Source organism: Salminus brasiliensis, chromosome 14 (genome assembly GCF_030463535.1).
Source record: "Salminus brasiliensis chromosome 14, fSalBra1.hap2, whole genome shotgun sequence".
Taxonomy (NCBI): Eukaryota; Metazoa; Chordata; class Actinopteri; order Characiformes; family Bryconidae; genus Salminus; species Salminus brasiliensis.
The window spans coordinates 13104630-13125408 of NC_132891.1; the positions used below are offsets into that span (position 1 = coordinate 13104630).

General features: G+C 42.2%; 1 protein-coding gene across 5 annotated transcripts; it reads right to left on the reverse strand.

Annotated features, from left to right (window-relative positions):
• Positions 1 to 254: 254 nt before the first annotated feature.
• Positions 255 to 20382, reverse strand: prkcbp1l (protein kinase C binding protein 1, like). 5 transcript variants are annotated; one of them, XM_072656388.1, is made up of 20 exons: positions 20277 to 20382; positions 14605 to 14666; positions 13807 to 13967; positions 11977 to 12120; positions 10865 to 10978; positions 9346 to 9438; positions 9175 to 9262; positions 9038 to 9093; positions 8854 to 8931; positions 8566 to 8681; positions 7699 to 8177; positions 7475 to 7582; positions 7113 to 7262; positions 5368 to 5880; positions 3735 to 4199; positions 2693 to 2799; positions 2366 to 2446; positions 1803 to 1881; positions 1463 to 1702; positions 255 to 828 (listed from the first exon to the last, which is right to left on the reverse strand). In XM_072656388.1, the coding sequence occupies exons 1-20, from the start codon at positions 20288 to 20290 to the stop codon at positions 653 to 655; spliced, it is 3324 nt and encodes a 1107-aa protein (XP_072512489.1). In that variant the 5' UTR covers positions 20291 to 20382; the 3' UTR covers positions 255 to 652. The 5 variants fall into 5 exon arrangements, with proteins under 5 accessions (XP_072512489.1, XP_072512486.1, XP_072512488.1 ...); XM_072656385.1 differs by having other exon boundaries at positions 11977 to 12198; XM_072656387.1 differs by lacking the exon at positions 20277 to 20382 and adding an exon at positions 18460 to 18534 and having other exon boundaries at positions 11977 to 12198.
• Between the last annotated feature and the right edge of the window lie 397 nt (positions 20383 to 20779).

The following is a 20779-nucleotide window of genomic DNA, read 5'->3' on the forward strand; positions in this document are numbered from 1 at the left end:
CCATTTTTAAATGAAACCTACCTTCGTCAGGATGAATGAGATCATTAAACCAGCTACATAGAGTGTGATAGAGTGCTCATGGGGGTGGGTGGGGATGGGGGCTGTAGTGGAAATCCATGAGAATGAACAATTGTTCCTTAACAGGTTGTGAATTCATAAAGTCACAGCATGTTCACAAGATCCAAAACCTCAAAGTATAAAGTAGGCTCCACCTGTCTGGAGGCACCTAAGTGCTGCAGTCACTTTAAAAAAAGTTACAGAGCAGAAGAACCCATTTATTTGCACTATACAAAATGAAACTGTGTATTAACAAAAAAACATTATTATTATCTTTGCATATTTTATATGAAAGTCTGTTTGAGCCTTTGTACAAAAACAATCTCATGTAGATAAAAAAAAAAAAACCATTAAATGACTGTCAGTAATATACATGAAAAGAAGTGAAGCACCATCTGTATGCCCTTGTGGTGTAGTGAGCTGGTCAGGAAAGGAGTGTAGGTTCCGAATGTCTTTGTGATCAGAGCTTTGAGGAGAGGAGAAATACAAGAAAAACCTGCAGACTCCAATCCAGAACGGCCCCAGGTTCCCCAGTCTTTACACAGGTCCATACTCTTCTGAGGAACAGAAATGTATAAATGTCTGTAGTCTCTGGTTAGGACACTGAGCCAGCAGTGCTCCCCCTTGTGTTCTCTGCTGCGGGTGGGGAGCTTTTGTGTGTGGGCGATGTTTTGTTGGCTGTGGGTGAGTGCTGGGCTTTAGGTGATTGTCCTGAAGGCTTTGCAGCTGAGACTGTAGAGGAGTCCTCCTCTTCTTGCTGAGATGCTGTAGCTAGGCAACAGGAGACAGTAAATCAGTATGGGCGTATATACTGCAGATATGAAGAAAACTCAAACATGCAGCTACACTACAGGTAAAAAGACTGGTAACTGCATCAACACACTGCAAATCACTTAATACCTAACCTGGCCTCTCTGTTATTCACAAAATACTTCTTTAAGTAGATCTTGCATGACGTTCAGCACCTTTTTTTAAAGGAACAAAATATGAAGATACAAAATAAAGTGCACAGAGTAAAGGACATGGTTTGGAGTCATATTTTAGGAAGAACCATGTGGTCTATAGGGCTAAACCTATGAATTGTGTTCAGTTGAAACTTGGTTTTCTGCCATACAGCCCATACGTTCTTTTTCCCATTTATGTTTATTTGATCAACTTGTCCTTATTTTGGGTTTGTGTTGATAATTGTGGCATTGCTATTTGTTTTGGTTGATCCATCAAATATCAAATGGATTTATTTGACTGTGTAGGTTTGACTTATAATCTCAGTGAGTTTACATCACCGTAAACCAATCAAAACCTCTGAATCTAGAAACAATATCTGGTTATGCCACATTATACTGAAACAAGTTGTGGAATAATAAGTAAACCCTGCCCTGACTGTGTGTGTGTGTGTGGCAAGTACCTGATTGTGTGCAAGATTTCATGTGTTCAGGCCAGTGAGCTTGCTGGCAGGGGTAGTCACAGTAGCTAGTGTTCCAACAGCAGTAGAAAATGGCCTCCTTCTTACAGTTGGCACACCACTGCTTTTTCTTGGTCTCATCCACAGCCTGCTGTTTCTCCAACTCCATCTGCTTCTTCACCTCAGACACCAACCTCTCCCTCTCCTGCTCCAGACTCTGCCTCATCTCTGCCATGGTTAGCTCTATAGAGAAACAGCACAAAATCACAGTACTGTCAAAACCATGAACATAAAAGAGTTAACCATGCACACACACACACACACACACACACACACACATTACCTAAATTATGTTTCATCTCTGAAAGTTCTTGCTGATGCAGCCACTGGAGCTTTTCAATTTCTATCCTCAGCCTTCGGATCTGTTGCACAGAAATGAAGGAGATGATTAGAAAAACACAAACTGTTTAATTACTAAAATGTAAGATTAATTAAATACTTAAAATAAAGGTGCTACAAATGGTTCTTTAAAGGAACCTCTTTTCGTTCTATAGAAAGTCCATGTTTGTAATAGCGATGAGTGAGTGTGTAGAATTGATTAAATCATTTAAGTCAAGTTTACAAGAAGCGATGGGTCCTTCACACTCATTCATCTCCATTACAACATGGTTCTACATGGTAGTAATAGCACAAACATGGTATGGAACCAAATGCACCAAGCAGCTTAGTTTTTATGAATGTACAGGATACTGGAATAGCATTCAACTTTGTAAATAGCTACCAAAAGTATTATTTTTAGTCAACTGCTAAGAAGCAACACAAAAAAATATGCACAATGTAAATAAGCAGATCATGTTACTTTTGACTGTATTATAACCTGAAGAATATGCAAAGAAAGATTCATACCTCAGCAATAGTGTTTCCTGTGGTGCTTTTAGAAAGGTCGTTGTATATCTCCGTCATTGTTCCTTTAATTGCATCCATCATCTACAAAACAAGAAAAAGCAGGACAAGATGAAACCAAACAGCCCGTAATACCAAAAAACGTAACACTAAACATCCAACAGAACGATCATAATGAAGTAGAGCAAATTATAAATTAATAATTATAAATAAAATTAATAATAAAATTTTTTTCAAATGGTGCAAATATGGAATTAGTGTTCACACAGACAACATGGTTAATGTAAATATAAATCAGTAAAGACAGCCAAGAGAAAAAAAATGACTTACTTTGGACGTGTATTTGGCGATGTCAGCAGCCACATCAGCGGAGGCAGGAGGGGCGAGGAAATCTCCAGCCAGTATAGAAGCAGAAGAGGTGTCCTTCTGCTGGACAGCTAGAAAATACACACACACAAAAAAATAATAAATACACTGTGAACAATTTGGAAAACAGTGGAAAATTCCTTTTTTCCCCCCCTTATCCCCAATTCAGTCGCTCAGTTGGGATATATTTGGTGTCTGAAGGTATGACAGAGTAGAGTACCTTTGGTTTAAAACTGAGAGAGGCTAGGCTAACATTGCTATTAAACACTGGTGTGGACTGTTACCAATCTCATCTTGATGAAACGTACCAAAATAAAATTTATTAAGCTTGAAACATCTTGCTTTGAAACACTTTTTAACAGTCCTGCGGTGTGGTGCTGCCCCACCATTCCAATAAGCAAAAACGTTTATTTTTGTTTTTATAGACTAAAGTATACTGTATATAATGTGTCACATTAATTTGTCTGTGTGAAACATTTGAAGGTCTGCATACATTTTGAGTGGCTTGAGAGATAATATTTGGGCGTATGTTTAAAAGATGAAATCGGTGACAGTCTTAAGTCCCCAGCTCCCATTCTAAACTAAAGAAGCAAACTTCAGCCAATTTCAGGAGAACCAGAGATCAGTTCTAAAATACACCAATATAAAAACACCTTCATACACTTGCCTCAACCTGCATGAAACTAAGTGAAAGACTAACTTATGGTATTAGACACTGTTTGACTTACTGTTCTCTCAAATAAAATAAAAAAATAGGTAAAAGTGTGTAAAATCGTAAAACTGCAGATTAGCAGAAAGCAGATTATTGGACACAATGTGAGACAGCAAACATGTCTTGGCTGATAAACTACCTCAAAAGTAATTTCGCTCCTAATAGCCGGATCTCTGAAGTTCCACACTGATGGAGATTATATATGGCTACATAAGGTATGTGACACAAACATCTTTATATAGGAGTTGTTTGTGCAGGTGGGGCTTTCAAACAATTCACAGCTTCATTAGCTACCTTTCGTAGATTGCCTGGTCTGGTAGCGGGTGCTGGCGCTGCTGGAAGCCGCTGGGCTCGGAGGCTGGGGCTGCGAGGCTGGCTGCCCACCTTGTTGTTGCTGCTGCTGCTGCTGCTGCTGCTGTCTCTGGACCTTCTGCATGTGCCACTTCTGAGAGGACGTTTGAAACTTATTCCCGGGCTGGTTCCAAACCACAGCCGGCTGGCCAGCCTGTGCTGCCTCTTTGGGCAGCAGAGGGCGCTGTTTCTTCACCGTGGTGGAGTTGGAATTTGCTGCCGAGGGGACTGCTGGTACACCTGGCTGGGAAGCTGAGGATATCGTACTGGTGGAGGTGGAGAGCTGGGTGGAAATGCTTGCAGGCTTGGCAACTGCTTGAGCGGAGTCTTTTGTCGTGGGGGTTGAGGATGATATACTGGTGGCTGTGGATGGAGAGCCTGATGAGCTGGCTGCCGTCTGAGTTTTTCCTGAGAAAAGACAACAAGGAGAGGATGCAGAACAGAATTACCAAACAAACCACTAAAATTGTCTATACGGTCACATTAAACCTGCAGTAACATGCATGCTTGTGTTCCTGATACAATTCTGTATTTGAAAGTTTGAATTTGTAATTTTCAGTTTCACTCAGTAAGTTTCACTCCTTATTACAAAATGTGAGCAGTGCTGGGAGAATGAACGCTAGCACAGAAGAAAATATCGATATATTGTGATATTTATGCAATACTGTATCAATTCTATAACACTACTGATTTTTAAATTAATATTTTACATATAAAAATTCGTACCAGACAATTTTGTGTTGGGTTAAACCCTGGCTTCTAGATAGCAGTCTTGTTCTCTGCCTTCTGATTGCATGGTTCTGACTTCCTTTTTTATTACTATTAGTTTTTCTAAAAATTGGATAAAACCCTCAAAACAAATCGTAATATATTGCATTTCTTACAGTATCACAATATATTGAATCAAAACCCCTGTATTGTAATAACTATTGCATATGCCCTGTTCAATAGCAAAAATCTTTTAGAAGCATTATATCACAGATATAAATAATAAAATGTTATCACAGTATAGCTGTACAGATTATAGACTACACCCCTACACTTTCCATAAAAAAACATGTTTGTAACAGAGATGACTGAGCGTGAATCGATAAAGAAACTTAAACAAAGTTTCTTAAAATCTTTCCAAGGTTCTTTACAGTCACACATCTAATACAAACATATTTCTTTATAAAACAAAAAAAAAAAAAAAGAACCCGTTCTAGCACCTTACAGATAAATAATGCGGGCACTAATGCACACCCACTGACTTTCACCCACTGATTTTTCACTAACATTAAATTAAAATAAATGCATTTGGTTAACATAAAAGAACCATGTACTGCAAATGTCTGTACATCTTGCTTTAACACCCATGTTCATCAGAGAACACCAACAGGATAAAATGCATGGACAATGACGTTCTCGAGCGATTACTTTTGACAGTTCTTAATTTACTGTTTCAGTTTTTGCAAAGACGGCAAGATCAAAACAATGTATTTAAAAAAAACTTTTTATTAAAATGTATTCATTTTTATTAAAATTAATATTTATTCAAATACTCCATAAAGCAAGAAGAGTAAAAGCTTAGGCCTACCTTCAGGTTTGACGGCTGCTGTGTCTTTGGCTGTAGAGCTTGGGGCTGACGGTGTTTCTCTCTTTGGCTTCTTCCGCTCTCGTCCCCCATGCTCCTCACCGAGATCAATCACTAGCTCTCTTTCAGAATCTGAGTCTAGATCATGGTCCTTGGCAGTCTTGCCCCCTTGTCCAGCTAAAGGCTTCTCTTTCTGGGGTGGTTGCTGATGAGTGGTCTTGGGCTTCTCCTGGGGCTCCTTCTCCAAAACACCACTGGATTTCTTTTTTGCGGGCGGCTCAGAGGCAGTCTTCTCTGCTGTAGGTGGAGGATGTGCCTTGTTGTCCTGCGGCTGTGAGGTTGGTGTTCTGGGTCTCTTTTTGGAGTCTTTATGGATGCCATTGTCGTGATTGCTGTCCTTTGGTCCATGCTCCTCTTCACTTGCATATTCGCTGTCGCTGGAGTCCGACTTGTCGGAATCATCAGAGTCGCTGTGATCCACACCCCGGTACACATCATCTGAGATTTCTTGAATGCCTGAACACAGTGTGCATCGGAAAAACAGTCAGAAAGGAGTAAGAGTGCAAGAGTAGCTCCAATAAAGCATGTGCTTTGATATTTATGAGGGTATTTTGTAATGAAAAGCATGTCAGTACAGTCTGGTACAGACAGGTAAACGTGAACAACACTATTACAATAACAGAGCGAAGTAAAATCCATTGAAATCAATTTTATCATGAAAGAAGAGCTAGTTAATATAATACAATGCCAAACACTGTGCAAATGTTTTAGGTTGTTTATAGTCATCATCCAACACCTAGTTTGGTAAATCAGTGGATGCTAGCAGTGCTGCCTGCTAGCATCCAGGAGAAATCTGGACTTAAGCTTTGTTGTTCAAACCAGCTTAAAAAGAGACTACTACTGTTCTTTCCTGTATTTATGTCTGTTCTAATGTGTTTTTCCAGTAAAAACTCTCCTATTGATCAATGGGTTTAAATATTATGCTTAAGGTGACTAAAATTCTGCCCATTACTAAAATCTATCTATTTTACACACAGACACACAGTCAAAAAATTGGACACACCAAGTTGAATGTGCTTATCATCTTCAACATTTGACCCAAATGTTAAGGCCAAATGTTTCCAAAAAGAGGGACACACACTGGGGACACGTGAGTATCTGCCGTAGTTAGGATGTTGTGGCTGGGGTATTTGAAGTATGTCAATTGTTTTTGAATTTGAACTTACAGTTTACGACTGACAACATATCGCTATTAATGTGTATGGCTATTAGAATGAATTCAGCAGAAAATGCTGGACATGATATCACAGTGGGAAAATTCTGTAACAAATTTAGCCTGAAATAGCACACCCACCCACACTGTATGACCATGTTGTTACAGTGTGCATTTTTGTGGGGTAGTGTTGAGTATGACAGCCTACCTTTAAATGCTCATCTTAAGTGAAACACTTCAATCAGAAATAGCTCATTTTACAGCTTGGTAGTTTTTAAAGAGACAAAAATACTGGATCATTATTGATACTCAAGAATTTCAGATCCTTATCAAATTATAAACAACTAACAACTAACAATGCTACTTTGTAAAGAACTGTTTTATTGTTTTATTTGATATTTCATAAGGAGTGGTTGCTAAAATTCTTTGCTACTTTGGAGCAGAATGGTTAAATATCCCTAAAATCTGTTTGGTGACAATTTTCATTTGAAATTTTATACTAGCTTAGACCATAGTGTGTGTGTTTACATCTTACCTAGCTGGGCCTTGCAGCTCTCTATGGTCTTGTCAAGGCTCCTGGTGGGTTTCTTTGGCGAGGTGAGGAGTACAGAAGCTCCCTGCTGCTGCTGTTGCTGCTGCACAGTCTCGCTCAGCTCCTTTAGGTCCATCTCTGCTTTAATGCGGTCTGAGAGCAGAGTTCAGACATCAGGCATGATCCAGAAAAAACTCTACTATTCAATTCACTTTTATTTGTGTAAAGCTTTTTAACAAAAGACACTGCCACAAAAGGGCTTTAATAAAATCCAGTTCCAGATCCCAGAGGATGACACTGGTAAGATAAGACTTCCCGATAGAGTAGAACACAGCAGGACAGACAACTGGCTTTAAGAGACTCACCAAGATTGAGGTTGAGAATGCTTCCAGTGGCCTGTGTCCTTTCCTGTTTGAGGGGTGCTGGAAGCACAGGTTTGGGGCTTCCTGTAGTCTTCTGAGATGCAGGTGATGCTGGAGCCAGGAGAAAATGATACTGCGTGTTAGTACTGCATTCAGTAAGCTGCAGCTAAAACAGCACGACTAAGGGTTAGCGGTACATGATAGCCTATAATAACATGTGCATGTACCTGTGCAATCCATGGAGTCTTCCCCTGCACTGTAGTGACTAGACTGTAATTTTGTTCCTCGCTCTGACGTGTCCTGCTCAAGGTCTGACCCTGTGTGGACGGAGGAATTAGTGCTCATTGGAGACCGGGGCATGTCCGTCATGGAGATTCTACGCCCTGCCCCTGCTGGCATCATACTCTTGCCTAGGAGCATTTTGGGAGACGCAGTCATGTCGAAGTTGAACTTGATTTTCTCCTGCTTGTCCCCCATAACCGTGCCTTTCTTGGGGTTGCTTGGGTCCTGCAGCATCTGGAACTGGTTGTTGGGGGTGTAGGGTGTTCTGAACGGGGCGTAGTTGAAGACACCGTATTTCTTGCGCACGTTTTCCACATACACCTCCATCTCTTGCATGGCGCTGTTGAAAATGCTCTTGGTTTTCTTTACAGAAAAGGGAATCTCTTTTGACATGAGGTAGCAGTTGTTAATGGGCACCCAGGCTCTGAAGAAGAAAAAAAAGACAACAACAAAAAGCATGATCAGTGCAACATTTCTTGGTACTGTCAATTAAGCCGTTCGCTACTCCCCCTAGCAATTGCACTGCTCCCAACACTACGAGGGTAAGGACTTAACACATCTCATCAGATACATGCATAGCCAGCCACTGACTCTTTTTCAAGACTGCTGCTGGGTGCACAGCTTCGCCGCACCAGCTAACAGACAACATTGCTTAAGAGTCAACCCGGAGAGAGCACAGCCAATTGTGCACTCTCAGACTCTGGCCGGTGATGGCATGGTTAAGGGTTTTAAACTACAATGCAAATATGAAACAAAGCCGTTCTTGTTAAGATCAGTGTAAGTGAACCATGTAGTCAGAATAGCGGGCTCACCTGTCATGTTGGCCAAAAAAACGAGCGTCCACTTGGCCATCTTTGTCCCTCAGAGCTTTAGCAGGCCAAAAAGGAAAGCCTTTCAGTTTAGCCCAGACCAATGGATGGGGCTGAGACTGGGTGGGGGGAATAACACACACACAGGTAGTGGTAAGTTACTATTGGCTATTCACTGACTCCCATCTCATTGTACAGATAGCAAACATATTGCAGATGACTGCTCTGTACCTCAAATTTAACCAATAGTGGTTGATGAATGTTTAAATGTCATAAAAGTGATCGACTTACACAAGGTTCACAAAACCAGTTGTCTCTCTTTTGGCAAGCTGACAAGTAGCACTCTGGACAAACTTCAATTTCATTCATCTGGAGATGAAAACCAGACCAGACGTATCATACACTGCAAGTACCGTGGACTTCCTCAAAAAAATGACCATCAAGAATGTTATATGTCATAAAACATTACACTCACTTCATGCTCACAGATCTTCACAATAACCTTTGCTGTTGCCGTCAGTTTATGATTTCCTGCAGAAGAGACCAGTTACACATCTAACACTCAATTTTCCAATGCAAAACCAAACTCAGAAGGTTGATGTCAGAACTAACCTCCATTGTAAATAATACAATTGTGTAGGATCCATTTAACATCTGCTAGGAAAGCTTCTGTGCAGCCGTACATCTTCTTTTTAATATTCTGTGGAAATAACACTACTATTTAGCTGGTCTATATATTTAGAACCCATACCTTTTTTTTAAATGCATACAAGCAAGTAGTACCTTCTCTAAGGTGCACAAGTCCATGGGGTGGAAGATATACTCTGCGTAGTCCGGATGTTGTTCCAGAGAGACAGGCTTCTGAAATGGCTCGGTCTACATGCCAGAGAATATGAGATGTATGTTTAAGGACATTAAACACCTGTTTAATTCTGAATTGCTCTAATGTTGAGTAGTAGCAATCACAGAGATTGATCACAGACAACAGGTTTTACTGATGCCCCCACGATTACATGAAAAAAAAACAGTTATGGGAATTGTTACTTGTTAAGGATGTAATCATCAGTGCTAGTGCTAGCCTGTTTGTGACCTGGCCTCCGGACTAGTTTTCCAGCTGAGTGAATTTTCCTGTTTGCCACGACCATTTAATTGCAACCCTACCACTACTACGAGTGCTGCCCTGACCCGACCTCGATTCTTACACAGCAGGATGATACTGCAATGGCTGTGCATGAGACGGTTTAGTCAGAATGGAGAACAATTTAATCCCCCCTTATTGCAACACTGAGCCTGTACATTGCACTCACCCACATCTGCACAACTCATGCCATGCTTTCACATTAACAACAGTTCTTCACTGTTTCTAATTTATTGCAGTTTTGTTATTTGTTGTGCTATCCAGTATTGACCAGAGGAGGATGGGTTCCCCCTTTGAGTCTTGGTTCCACTCAAGGTTTTTTTGTCTTGACGTTTTTATTTGCCACTGTTGTCACTGGCTTGCTCAAGGGAGGTTCAGACCTGATCTCTGTTAAGCTGCTTTGTGACATCCGTTGTGAAAAGTGCTAAATAAATAAACTTGAATGAAATTCAATGTGCTACTTGAGTGTCTGTCATTTGTAGAAACCACAGTCACAGGTCAAGACTAGATGCATCTCAGTGCATTTAAAGATCGCATATCATATCATGCATATCTACATTAGGGCAATATCAGTAAAAAAAAAAAAAAAAAAAAAAAAAAAAATATATATATATATATATATATATATATATATATATATATATATATATATATATATATATATAAAATAATAATAATAAGGGAGTGAGCAAAAACAATTGATCTGCTCCTATTCAGTAACAAATTAGTCTAAAATAGACTACTCACTCATTCTGTGTGATGTGATCTTGTTTTTATTTGGGGGTAATAGACTGTTTGAGTAGTTTAAACATGAAGGCCAGGTTTTGATTAAAGTGTTTTAATTAAAAACAGCATATCTGAAGCACATTATAAGAAAACAAAACTTAAATCAATATTGGCCAATCCTCTAGATTCTGACAAAGTGATATTGCTCAATCTCTAGGTGAAGGGCTTATGCTTTACACATATCCCTATGACTGTGCTTTTTCCACAACGTTGCTTGTAAATTTTAGGGGTTGTATTTTTCTGGAATTGAATATAAGAAATGTTCTATTTGAGAATTTTTATTGACGGTAAATCAAGTCTGTGTAGTCTGTGTAGCCTCTGTGTAGCTCTGCACAACGAATACTAAACTTTAAATTACATCTGAATGTGAAGCCTTACCCCTGGCTGCTTCATTTTCTGCAGGGCAAACTTCAACAGGTAGGAGAGCTGTTCCAGATTCAGCATGGTCATGGCTTTGCTTTGAGTCTCGATGCATTCTGCTACCGTTATTTTCTGGAACAAAGAGTTGAAATATTATAAAACAGCAACTTCCCCAGCTGTACTGAAAGCCCTAATCAGACTTAGACAAGGTTTAGACAAACAAAAGCACAACACAAATGGGCAAGATATGCAGTGGGTAACACAAACGATCTCAATGACATTAAACTCTAGAGTTCACTGATCTAAACCATACATAAGCGCAATAATGTATGGCTGTATATTATCTATGGCCGAATATAGACTTCACAGCTGCTTACAGGAATGGTGAACAATTATATTTACACGATATTCCCAACCCAATGTTGCTTTACAAATACTGGATGTCAATAGTCTCTCAAATCCCTGCCATAAATACATGCCCACACACTTTTCTCATCCTGCTCAAACTACATTCAGGTGAACTATAAAAAACAAACAAAAATGTCAGTGTAGATGAATGCTGGGGCAACCCTTTTAGCCAACAAGTGCCAAATTTGGCCTTTACTCCATATTCCGACATTTCTTCGTATGCCTGTATGTCAAGAAATAGAGATTATATATGTGACCTCAAGCCTAATCTAAGAATCTAAAATTCAAGCTGCATTTATACAGCCTGAGATACGGAATAGATTTTTGGTGACTGTTGACTTTTGGTGTTTATTAGCAACATTAGTCTTGTAGCTACAATGCACAACTACAAAAGCTAACTTTGAACACCAAGCAAGTCTTGGCTGATCAACTACATCTGGGGTTGCTAAAAATATGTGTAAATTAGATTTTTCACCATCATACACCTTTAACATCTCTATCTGTAGCTGGCTGAATCCCTAGATTAGCAAAGTTGCCTCTAGGTCAGTAACCCAATGAAGAACCAGAATGACTGGCCATGGTAAGGCTAGTGGAAGCAATTTAAACATAGCTGGTCTTGCCATGCCTTCAGATTTGCATCCAACCAAGGTGTTTGCAGCTTCAGTATAAATGTATTCTAGCACTCCTAATAACCCCTACGCTCTCGCTTTTCCACTGGGTACCTCACACTCAGGACAGAACCAGTCGCCTTCGGGCTCAGCGGCCAGTTTGAGGCACTTGGCGTGGTAGACGCGTGGGCAGAGCTCACAGCAGAGCACCTGGCCCTCGCGGTGGCACACCCAGCAGTAGAAGTCATTCCTCCCGTCCTGTGGCACAACATCAACAGGGTCTGTGGTGAGTGCTGGCTGCTTGACATAGTAAAAGGGACCATGTCTTAGCTCACACTGAAATGCAGGCAAGAGAGACAGGGGCAGGGGTCAAAACACACGCCACAACACTGCAGGGGAGAGAAGTAGCAAGGCTCTGCAAAAAGTCAAGTCAAAGCACAGACACAAGCAGTCACTATAGGTGCCGGACCAAAAGCAGGGGGAGGGAACCCTCATGCTGGAGAGATGCACAGTAACATTTCGCTCAAGCCCTTCAGAGCAACAATTATGCCAGGCCAGGCTCCCACATATGCCTCTCCAGGAGGAGGGTTGACTGCTCCTTCATAAAGCCACAGCTACCAAACACAGATGCAGGTTAACATATGCTAACAGGGTCAAAATAGGACATTCTGCTCATTAGTGTGAACTAGCTTTGCTAAAAAAATGTGAATTAAGGAGAATTCTGAAGATTTTTCATGAAATTGTTACAAATTCAAGTTGACGCCAGAAAGTGTTTACAGAAGTTTTAAGAAGAATGCAGTCCCACCCCCACCCCACCCCCCCTGTAATTTTTTCTCCGCACATAGTTATCTCTAATTGGAACTATTAGCAAGGGGACTCCTCATCACACAATGCTACCAGAATTAGGAGAGTGAAGGCTAGCATATGCTTCCTATGACACACAACAACCTCTGGGCAGCTCAATATACTTAAGGAGAATGCTAAATCTGGTATGCCAGACAACCCACTACTGGCAACGGATGGCTGTGGCATCAATGTGGGATAAAACTTGCGATGTCTTAATGAAAGGACCAGCGCTTACACAGCTGAGCCACTCCATTTACGAGGAAAAGACACATGCATGATGTTGCAAGGCAGAACAGTCTTCAAAAAGGCTCCCTAGTGATGCAGCTGTTAGCGTCCTTCTCCGAGCGCATTCAGCTGTCTGATGATGCTGCGTTAGCAGCAGCTTGAAAAAAATGCAGTGGGCTGCTTTCATGTGCCTTGGAGGAAACATAAGCTAATCTTTTTTCTTCCAGCACTGAAAGCATTGTGTGATAGAAGGAGTCCTGGTTAGTAGATGGAAATTGTAAATTACTACATTGTACTATATTACTACTCAACATCCATCATTAGATATAAAAATTGAGAAGACGTGTAGGTTTACTGGTCGATAGCTATTGTTGTCTTGTGAACATCACACCACCTGGTTTCAATCATCACCAGGAATCAGAGACAGGACGTCTCTCTGCAATTAACCATTTCATCTTAAACCACTCTAACAAACTGGTGGAATTCTACCTTCCAAGTTGAGTTTAGGTCAACCTGCAGTTCTGTGTCTGGTTACAAACAGCACACAGACATAGCACAAATGCTGCAGTACAAAGCGTTCACTCAAGCCCAGTAATGCTAACAGATGCAGTTAGGATCTTCTGCAATGATAAAGAAATGGCTCTTTGAGAATTGGGTCATGGATTCAAGAGCAGAGCTTCGACAAGCCACAGTATCATTTTACAAGGGTGGTTGATGAGTAATTGGATTCTCGAAAGCAAGAAGTTTTGCTGTTAAATGTAGGCAAACTGCCTTACTGACAAGCAACCTCAGAATTAATCAATCACACTCCGTTTACCGTATGAGAGAACAGAGAGGACCTCAGACGCTAACATAAACGAAGGGATCTCTTACTTGATCTTTATTGTTGTTGGTGACTAATCCAGGTTTCTTTTTCTTCTTGGCGGCAGTGGGAGAGGTGTCTGAAGGTGAATGCCCATTAGATGAGTGTGGCGGACTGGGTGCTTTCCGTTTTTGGGCAGCCAGCGCTGCCTCTGCTGACCCTAGATCAGGAACTGTGCAAGAAAGTGAAAGAAATCTTAAAATGCTACTTTTGAGATGAGACAGTAGCACCTTTCCTCTTTCTGACACTGTGATCTTGTGTATCAGCGGATACCGGCAAGTATCACTGAACTATTTTCTTAGATATTATTTTAAAAAAGGGTTTGTCATTGAAAAGTAAGCTAAAATTAGGCCATCATGCTAAACGTTCCTTCACATAGGACGAAATACACACAGTTAACAACATGATCATATCACAGCGTGAATGTGTGCTATTTCAGGCTAGATTTAGATTAGACCTGATTAATTCATTCATTCATTTTCCCCTCAAAAATCAATTATCAATACTGATGTCATTTCTAGATGCTACATGAAAGCTGACATCCTACACATACAGTGGAAAACAACACACAGCTCATCTTTGCTGGCTTGTCCAAATGACCTTTACAGATTTAGACCTGACTCATAATTCAGTGGAACAAAATGTCTCTTGTGCTACACTATCTGTTTGAGAAGATAGTAGATATATATGAAACCCTAAACCCATTTCCACTAAGCCACAATAATGCAATTGTTAATAATGTAAAGATTAGATAAGACAACTGCCCAGTCATTCTTCTAAAACCCTGATAGAACTGTGTGAACTCTTACCCTTAGGTGCCTCCATCCCTTCAACCGCATCAGACTCTGTCTTGATCTCCCCCTCAGCCAAACTAATGTAAAGCAAGACAGTGAGAGAAACAGAAGGAGCAGAGAAAAGACATAGAAAAAAATGTGAGAAAGACAGTGGGGTCTCATAAGGTTTGCTTCAGAGATAGAAACTAGAGGTGATGCAATCGAATCTCAAGAGTTTTGTTGTTGTTCACTGCAGCAACTCTCCAAACCTGCTCACAATTAGAGAGTGAGAAAATGCAGCTTGAAAGGTGTCTGAAAACCTGACTGGCTAGGATCAATGCCTCAACGTGTGAGGGCTTCTTCATAGTACTTTAGAGAACATGATCAACAGATCCCATGCAGAACCGCAGATGCTCCAGACAGCAGCAAAATACAAGCATTTCCCTGGTGACCGGTATGTGTCTCATCTGGGCCAGGCATTTCCATGAGGATCACCCCTTTGAGCTAGACCAGTCACAAGAGATGAGACGTCTCCAAGTCAACTAGGCTAGAACCGCAAACGGCTCATCAACAGGTTAGTCCCATTAGATAACCAACCAAGAGGATTCTAATATTACTTAATCAAGGCCTCGATTAGGACAGGATAAAGACGCAATACAAGAAACTATTAAATAATAAATCAATAAAAACAAACACACATATAAATAAAATAATATTCAATTCAGAGAGTAAACCACATACACTGTCTGCACCAAAGTATTGGGGCACCTGGTTATTCATTGCTTCTTTTGAAAAAGAGTTTATCCTGCTGTTGTTGGAGTATCTGTCTTTACTGCCCAAGGAAGGCTTTCTACTAGATTTTAGGGCATTGCTGTGAGCATCTGACTGTAAGCAGCTACTTAAAGCGTTAGTGAGGTCAGGATGTTGGATAATCACTGCTCCACAGCTCAAATCTGGGGGGCTTTGTACCCCTCTAGCCCATATCTGGAATTAGGCATGGTGCCAACAGGTTCATGTTTATCCAGAGAGCCCTATTATCTTGGTAATACGTCTCTACAGGGACTAGACAAGCTGTGTGTGCGCGCGTGTGTGTGTGCATTTGCACATCTGTATTAGCAATGTGTGCAACTTAGTAGCAGCTGAATGCATTCATTCAAAGGAGTGTCTACAAACATTTGAACATATAGTGGATGTTAAAGTAAAGGAACCCACAAAGTTCCCATTCATTGATCTACACTCAAACCGAAAAGGTGAAAAGAGGGGGAATTGGGAGTGATGCCACCAAAGAACCGTTCTGCTTCCTTAGATCAGTGATTCTCAAACCAGTCCCCAGCCCTCCCCCTCTCCATATGGCTCACATGGTTAGCCGAACGAGCAAAAATGTGGACCATCTTGGGGGGGCACTGAGAAGTAGTTTGAGAACCATGTCAAAATTTGAAGAACCTTCTTTCATTTTATAGAAATGATCCACTGAGAAATAAAACACTTTTCTCGTCACACCAAACGAAGCTGACCCGCAAATACAGGTTTGGTATCCAAATACTGTTTCTTTACCTTTGCAGTAAAGCTATGCTTTTACTAATGCGAGAACACACTCCTTCTCCGCTTTGGCCTTCTGTAGCTCCAACACTAAAAACTAAAGAAGCAACCCATTAAACACCAAGCGAGTCTTTACTGATCAACTACTTGAGAAAGGTGTGCAAGTCTGATTTTCTGGATAAACCATTTCCCCTAGAACTGCATGTGCAAGCAAACCATTGAGGAACGATTCATGCAGGAGTGTAATTTGTACAAAAGCAAGCGTGTTTCAGCCCTCTCCTTGAAAAGGGGAGCAAAAAGGGGTGTTGTAGCTGATGCTGCGCTTTGAGATGTCAGATCTTTCTCATCTTGTCAGACCACAATAGAAACATGACTCGCACTTTAGGCCTCATTCAGCCACCAGCAGCAAAGTCCACTGAGGTCAGAACACAAAAATGCCAGCTTAACCACTGAAGGAGGGGGAGGGCAGATGATAAAGAAATGAATGATTCCTTAGCTTGGTGAATAACAGATGTATGAGAGACTGTGGGTCATAGATCAGGCAAAGGCCTAAGGTTCTTGCCCACAATGCTACCAACCATATATCCTCCTCATCTGCTTACCATTAGTTCACCAACTGAAACTGGACCTGAAATCCAATGCTTCCTGCTTTTGCAGTAAATATCTGAAAGGTATAAATGAGCATGCCGGAATACAAAGCAAGACTGGAGGTGTCTATCAGGTCTTGGCTTGAAAAGCCAACATTAAAAAAATAATATCCTGCCGACTGATGAATGAGGTGGTGTGTTGTGCGAGTCACAAACATTCACTTTGTGGTAATGGTAGAGTAATACTGGCCAAAGAGCCTGAGAGGTATTTCAGGCACCTCAACCATTGTTCATGCAGGTTCAGCAGACAATAGATCAAATGGAGAAGGTCGCTCGGGTTGGTGAGGCAAATCAGGCAAAGCAGGCTAAAAAGGTACAGAAGGTTACAGTGGTTGACAAGGCAAAATAAAGGCCACAACACATTACTGATGCCAAGGAGTCAAACTCACCTGATCACAAGTAGGCCTCAACAGTCCCGCTCTTGTGCTAAGTGTTGTGCCAGGTAAAAAAAAAAGGGCTACCAACAAGGTGCAATTTTGTCGATGTAGTGAGTGATTGCCATTGAATGTGTTTCGGAAGTGCGCAGGAGGTAAAAAGTCATGCCTTGGCAGGCCTTGGGGGCTTTCCCTCCTGGCCTATAGTGAGGCTGGTAGGAGTGCCATCAGGATTTCACATGAGGGCCATGGCTCCTGAATGCAGCCACGACCTTCATCAGGATTTCACTCCCTGTCTGAGGAAGGTGTGGGGTGGTCAGAGTCCGAGCTGTCAGCTTTGGGTAGACGAGGATATCTGTCAACCAGGAAAGAAGAAAAAAAAAAAAACCCAGTCCTGGAATTGATCCACAGGCTGCTAAAGGATGTGTTCAGAGGCGCCACAATTGAGCTCCACCAAATGAAGCCCACAAAAAAGCAACAGAAAAAAAAGGGAAGGATCTTCTAGATTGTTCTAAGGAGCCGGTCGCCTGCTCTCATTGCCAACAAAGGCCATCCAATCTGAGGGCCCGTTTGCAGTGCAGAAATGGAGAGAATGGCGGCTGTGAATGTGCAGATAACTGGACAGAGAGTGAGTGAGCCGAGGTCTCTTTTTTTCCCCTCTCTTTCTCTCTCGCTCTCTCGCTCTCTCTCCTCACAGGAAATGAGAATGGCTGCTGCTTCCCCTCCCCCACTGTTCTGCTGAACGTCCCCCTCCCCCCTCCCTCTAGGCCTGATCTGGCACGTCCACGCCACAGGAGCTTTACAGTAAACAGGGAGAGCGAGCGAGAGGCAGTCAATATAGGTCAGTCTCAGGAGCAATGGCACACGTAAACAAACATGATGCAGGCGAAGAGAAAACGCGTGGGCAAATCTTTCTGTGCCTGGACAAACCGTAACCTCAAAGAGCACTCGCAGGGTTTACAGTAGCCCAGCCCTTGAACAGAGACAAGAACAAGATTCTGGTGAAATGTGAAATACAGCTTAGACAAGAATACAACAGGTCATTCTGACGGAAACAGAGAGTGCCGTCTCTGGAATCCCATCTGTGGTGGTTTCTCTTGTAGGAAAACCACTGGAAAAGCCTTTGAAGGCAGTTTTCTGGAGAGAGGCTCCACTTGCGACACCTGTTTGTCCCAGGCAGCACTGCACATAAACCTCAAGACACACTTCATATGTAAATGACATGTAATAATCTTCGTTTCTGGCCGAGCTGCATGAGGACAAATGAACGCCCTGCAACAATTCACCAAGCAAACAACATCTCTATTATAACCAGAAACATTCGATCATACCTTTTCTTAATGAAACAAAGCTGATGCAGTCTCCATTTGACGACCTACACAATCTGAATCAGAGACTGGTTGTGTAATTTTCCAGAACAGGCCCTTCTTTTTCGCTGGTCAGGATCTGACTGTCTCTCCGATTGGCTGAGACGCTTGCCTAAGACCAGCCGATTGGCTGGCTGTTCAGTGCCACATTTTCTCTGCTTGTCACTCACTCTCTCACATTAAGAACATAACAAAATGCAGTGGATCGGTGTGGAGTCCTAAGACAACGTCAAAGAATTGAGTCTGTTTGTTTGCCACGTAACCTCAGGGTTAATTATCCACCTAGTGAAGGATTCATTTGGTTTACATGCAGCTTTACTTCCTATGTGTGTGTTCAGATTTCTGCGGTGTCTGTACCATATGAAGGAAGAACAAAGGAGTACTGAGAACTTAGCATCGGTGTGGGGTTTTGTGGTTTGGATTCCTTTGTCTTGACACACCAGCTTTCAGAAAATCTGCTCAGCTGCTTTGTTATAATTTAGGATCAGTGAGATTCCCCTAACCCCTTTAGCCAACATGGTGGGACGGGGGTAAAACAAAACTTCAAATACTGGTCTGTCTCCTGTGACCGCGTCCATGTAACGTATGGTATTAGTGTGTAACTGAGAAGCGCAAGGCGCAAGTCTCCCATACAGCTCGTGAGCAGACATGTAGCAGTGTGCTCAGCTGGTTTGCTCAAGAGAGAAGGCAACGTCGACATATGGCCGTATCTTAGGCTGAAAATAGAGAGGACGGCGTTCACTGTGTGCCCTGGGAGACGGCAGAGGAACAAGCACTTTAGGTTAGAGGTCAAAAATGAAAAAAATCAAGCTGGTTCTGCGCAGAAGAGGATAATCCAGCTTCTCAGTAACACATGTCCTTCGTCATATCCGAGCCAGGTTTAAACAAACGTTCGGAAAACAGCTCTAATAAAATATATATTGTGTACATGTGTGTGATATTGAGATCTAGGAGTTTCCAGATTAGTAACGGAAGGAGTGTGTTACGACATGATAGGTACAAGACATGCATCTGTACCTATGTAGCAGATTCTTTTGGTTCACTCCCTCACCAAACACAACTGGATGATCTTGTAACTATTGCCTATAAACGTTAGTCACCCTGCCCTGTGGAAATCACGGGTCTGTAAGGGAACAAAGATCATGAATGAAGAGTATGTAGACATGATCTGCGGTTCACTGTCCTGCTCCTATGCAGCACCGTCCTTTCCCATGAACACCAATACGTGCTTCCCTTCCATGTACCACCATTTTCTCTGCCATGCTCAGTGACACACAAACAGACAATGGGCCAGGCAGTCAGCTCACAAAGGAGGGACACCATCCAGACACCCCTCCCCCCATCCCACCATCCTCTTCTTTCCCCTACTTGCACAAGGAATGGGCAGAAAGAAGGCCTTGCCCCCCCCCCGCCCCAACTCCAGCCCAGGTTCCTGGTAAAAAAAAAAATAAAGGCAACATATCCAGATATCTGTTGACCACTTCAGCAGTGAGCAATGCCTGACTGAGTTTGCTTTGCAATCATGTGACGTGCTCAGGCCAAAGCTCAGGAGTAAGAAACAGAAGAGAGAAAAGCCTGCTTTCCCTTCCACAGGCCTCCTCCTCCTCCTCCTCCTCCTCCGCCCCCCTCCCCCTGTTTTTCAGTATGGAGAGACAGAGGCCTTCTGTTAGGCCTTCACTGTAGACTCCAAAAAAACAGACTGTGAACAAAATGAACGGTGTCAACGGTGAACATGAGTACGTGAAAGGACGGCAAAGAGGAGAATAAAACAGAAGGCTTACCTCTGCGGATGCATGGCTGAAAAAGTGTAATGTCAGTACTTAGGAAAACATGGAGGACAGTCTCTCAGCCTTTAGACAAGACAGGGCTAGCCTCTCCACACTCGGCGCTCTGGGCCCTGCGCGTGTGGGATCAGAGACGCGCCGTGATTGGCCGCTCTCCCACTGGCGGCATGTTAGGCCTCCGCTGATTGGTCGAGCCGCTTCCTCAGTAAATTATCTTTGTTCGACGGGCAGAAGCAGAAGCAGAAGGACGAAAGACGGGCCGGGAACGCTAGGCCTCGCTCACCAAAAATACACGTCAAAACGGGCTGTTTTCACACAAAATCGATCAGAAATTTGCTTAGAACAGCCAAGAAATGTCGAATCCGCCATTTTACACCAGAAATGTCCTGTATTTTTGCAGTGGAAGAGTGCTGAGCTTAAAGGCTTGTGCTAAATCCCTCCCCCTTCCACAGCCATCTGAGAAACAGGAGAAACAGACAACATGGCACACCAGGTGACTG

Excerpts from the sequence above, each read along its gene's own strand:
- prkcbp1l (XM_072656385.1), bottom strand. Across the intron at positions 9,263-9,345 it reads ACTTGTGCACCTTAGAGAAG|AATATTAAAAAGAAGATGTA; the intron begins GTACTACTTGCT and ends TTATTTCCACAG. Across the intron at positions 8,682-8,853 it reads ACTGGTTTTGTGAACCTTGT|TCTCAGCCCCATCCATTGGT; the intron begins GTAAGTCGATCA and ends CCCCCCACCCAG.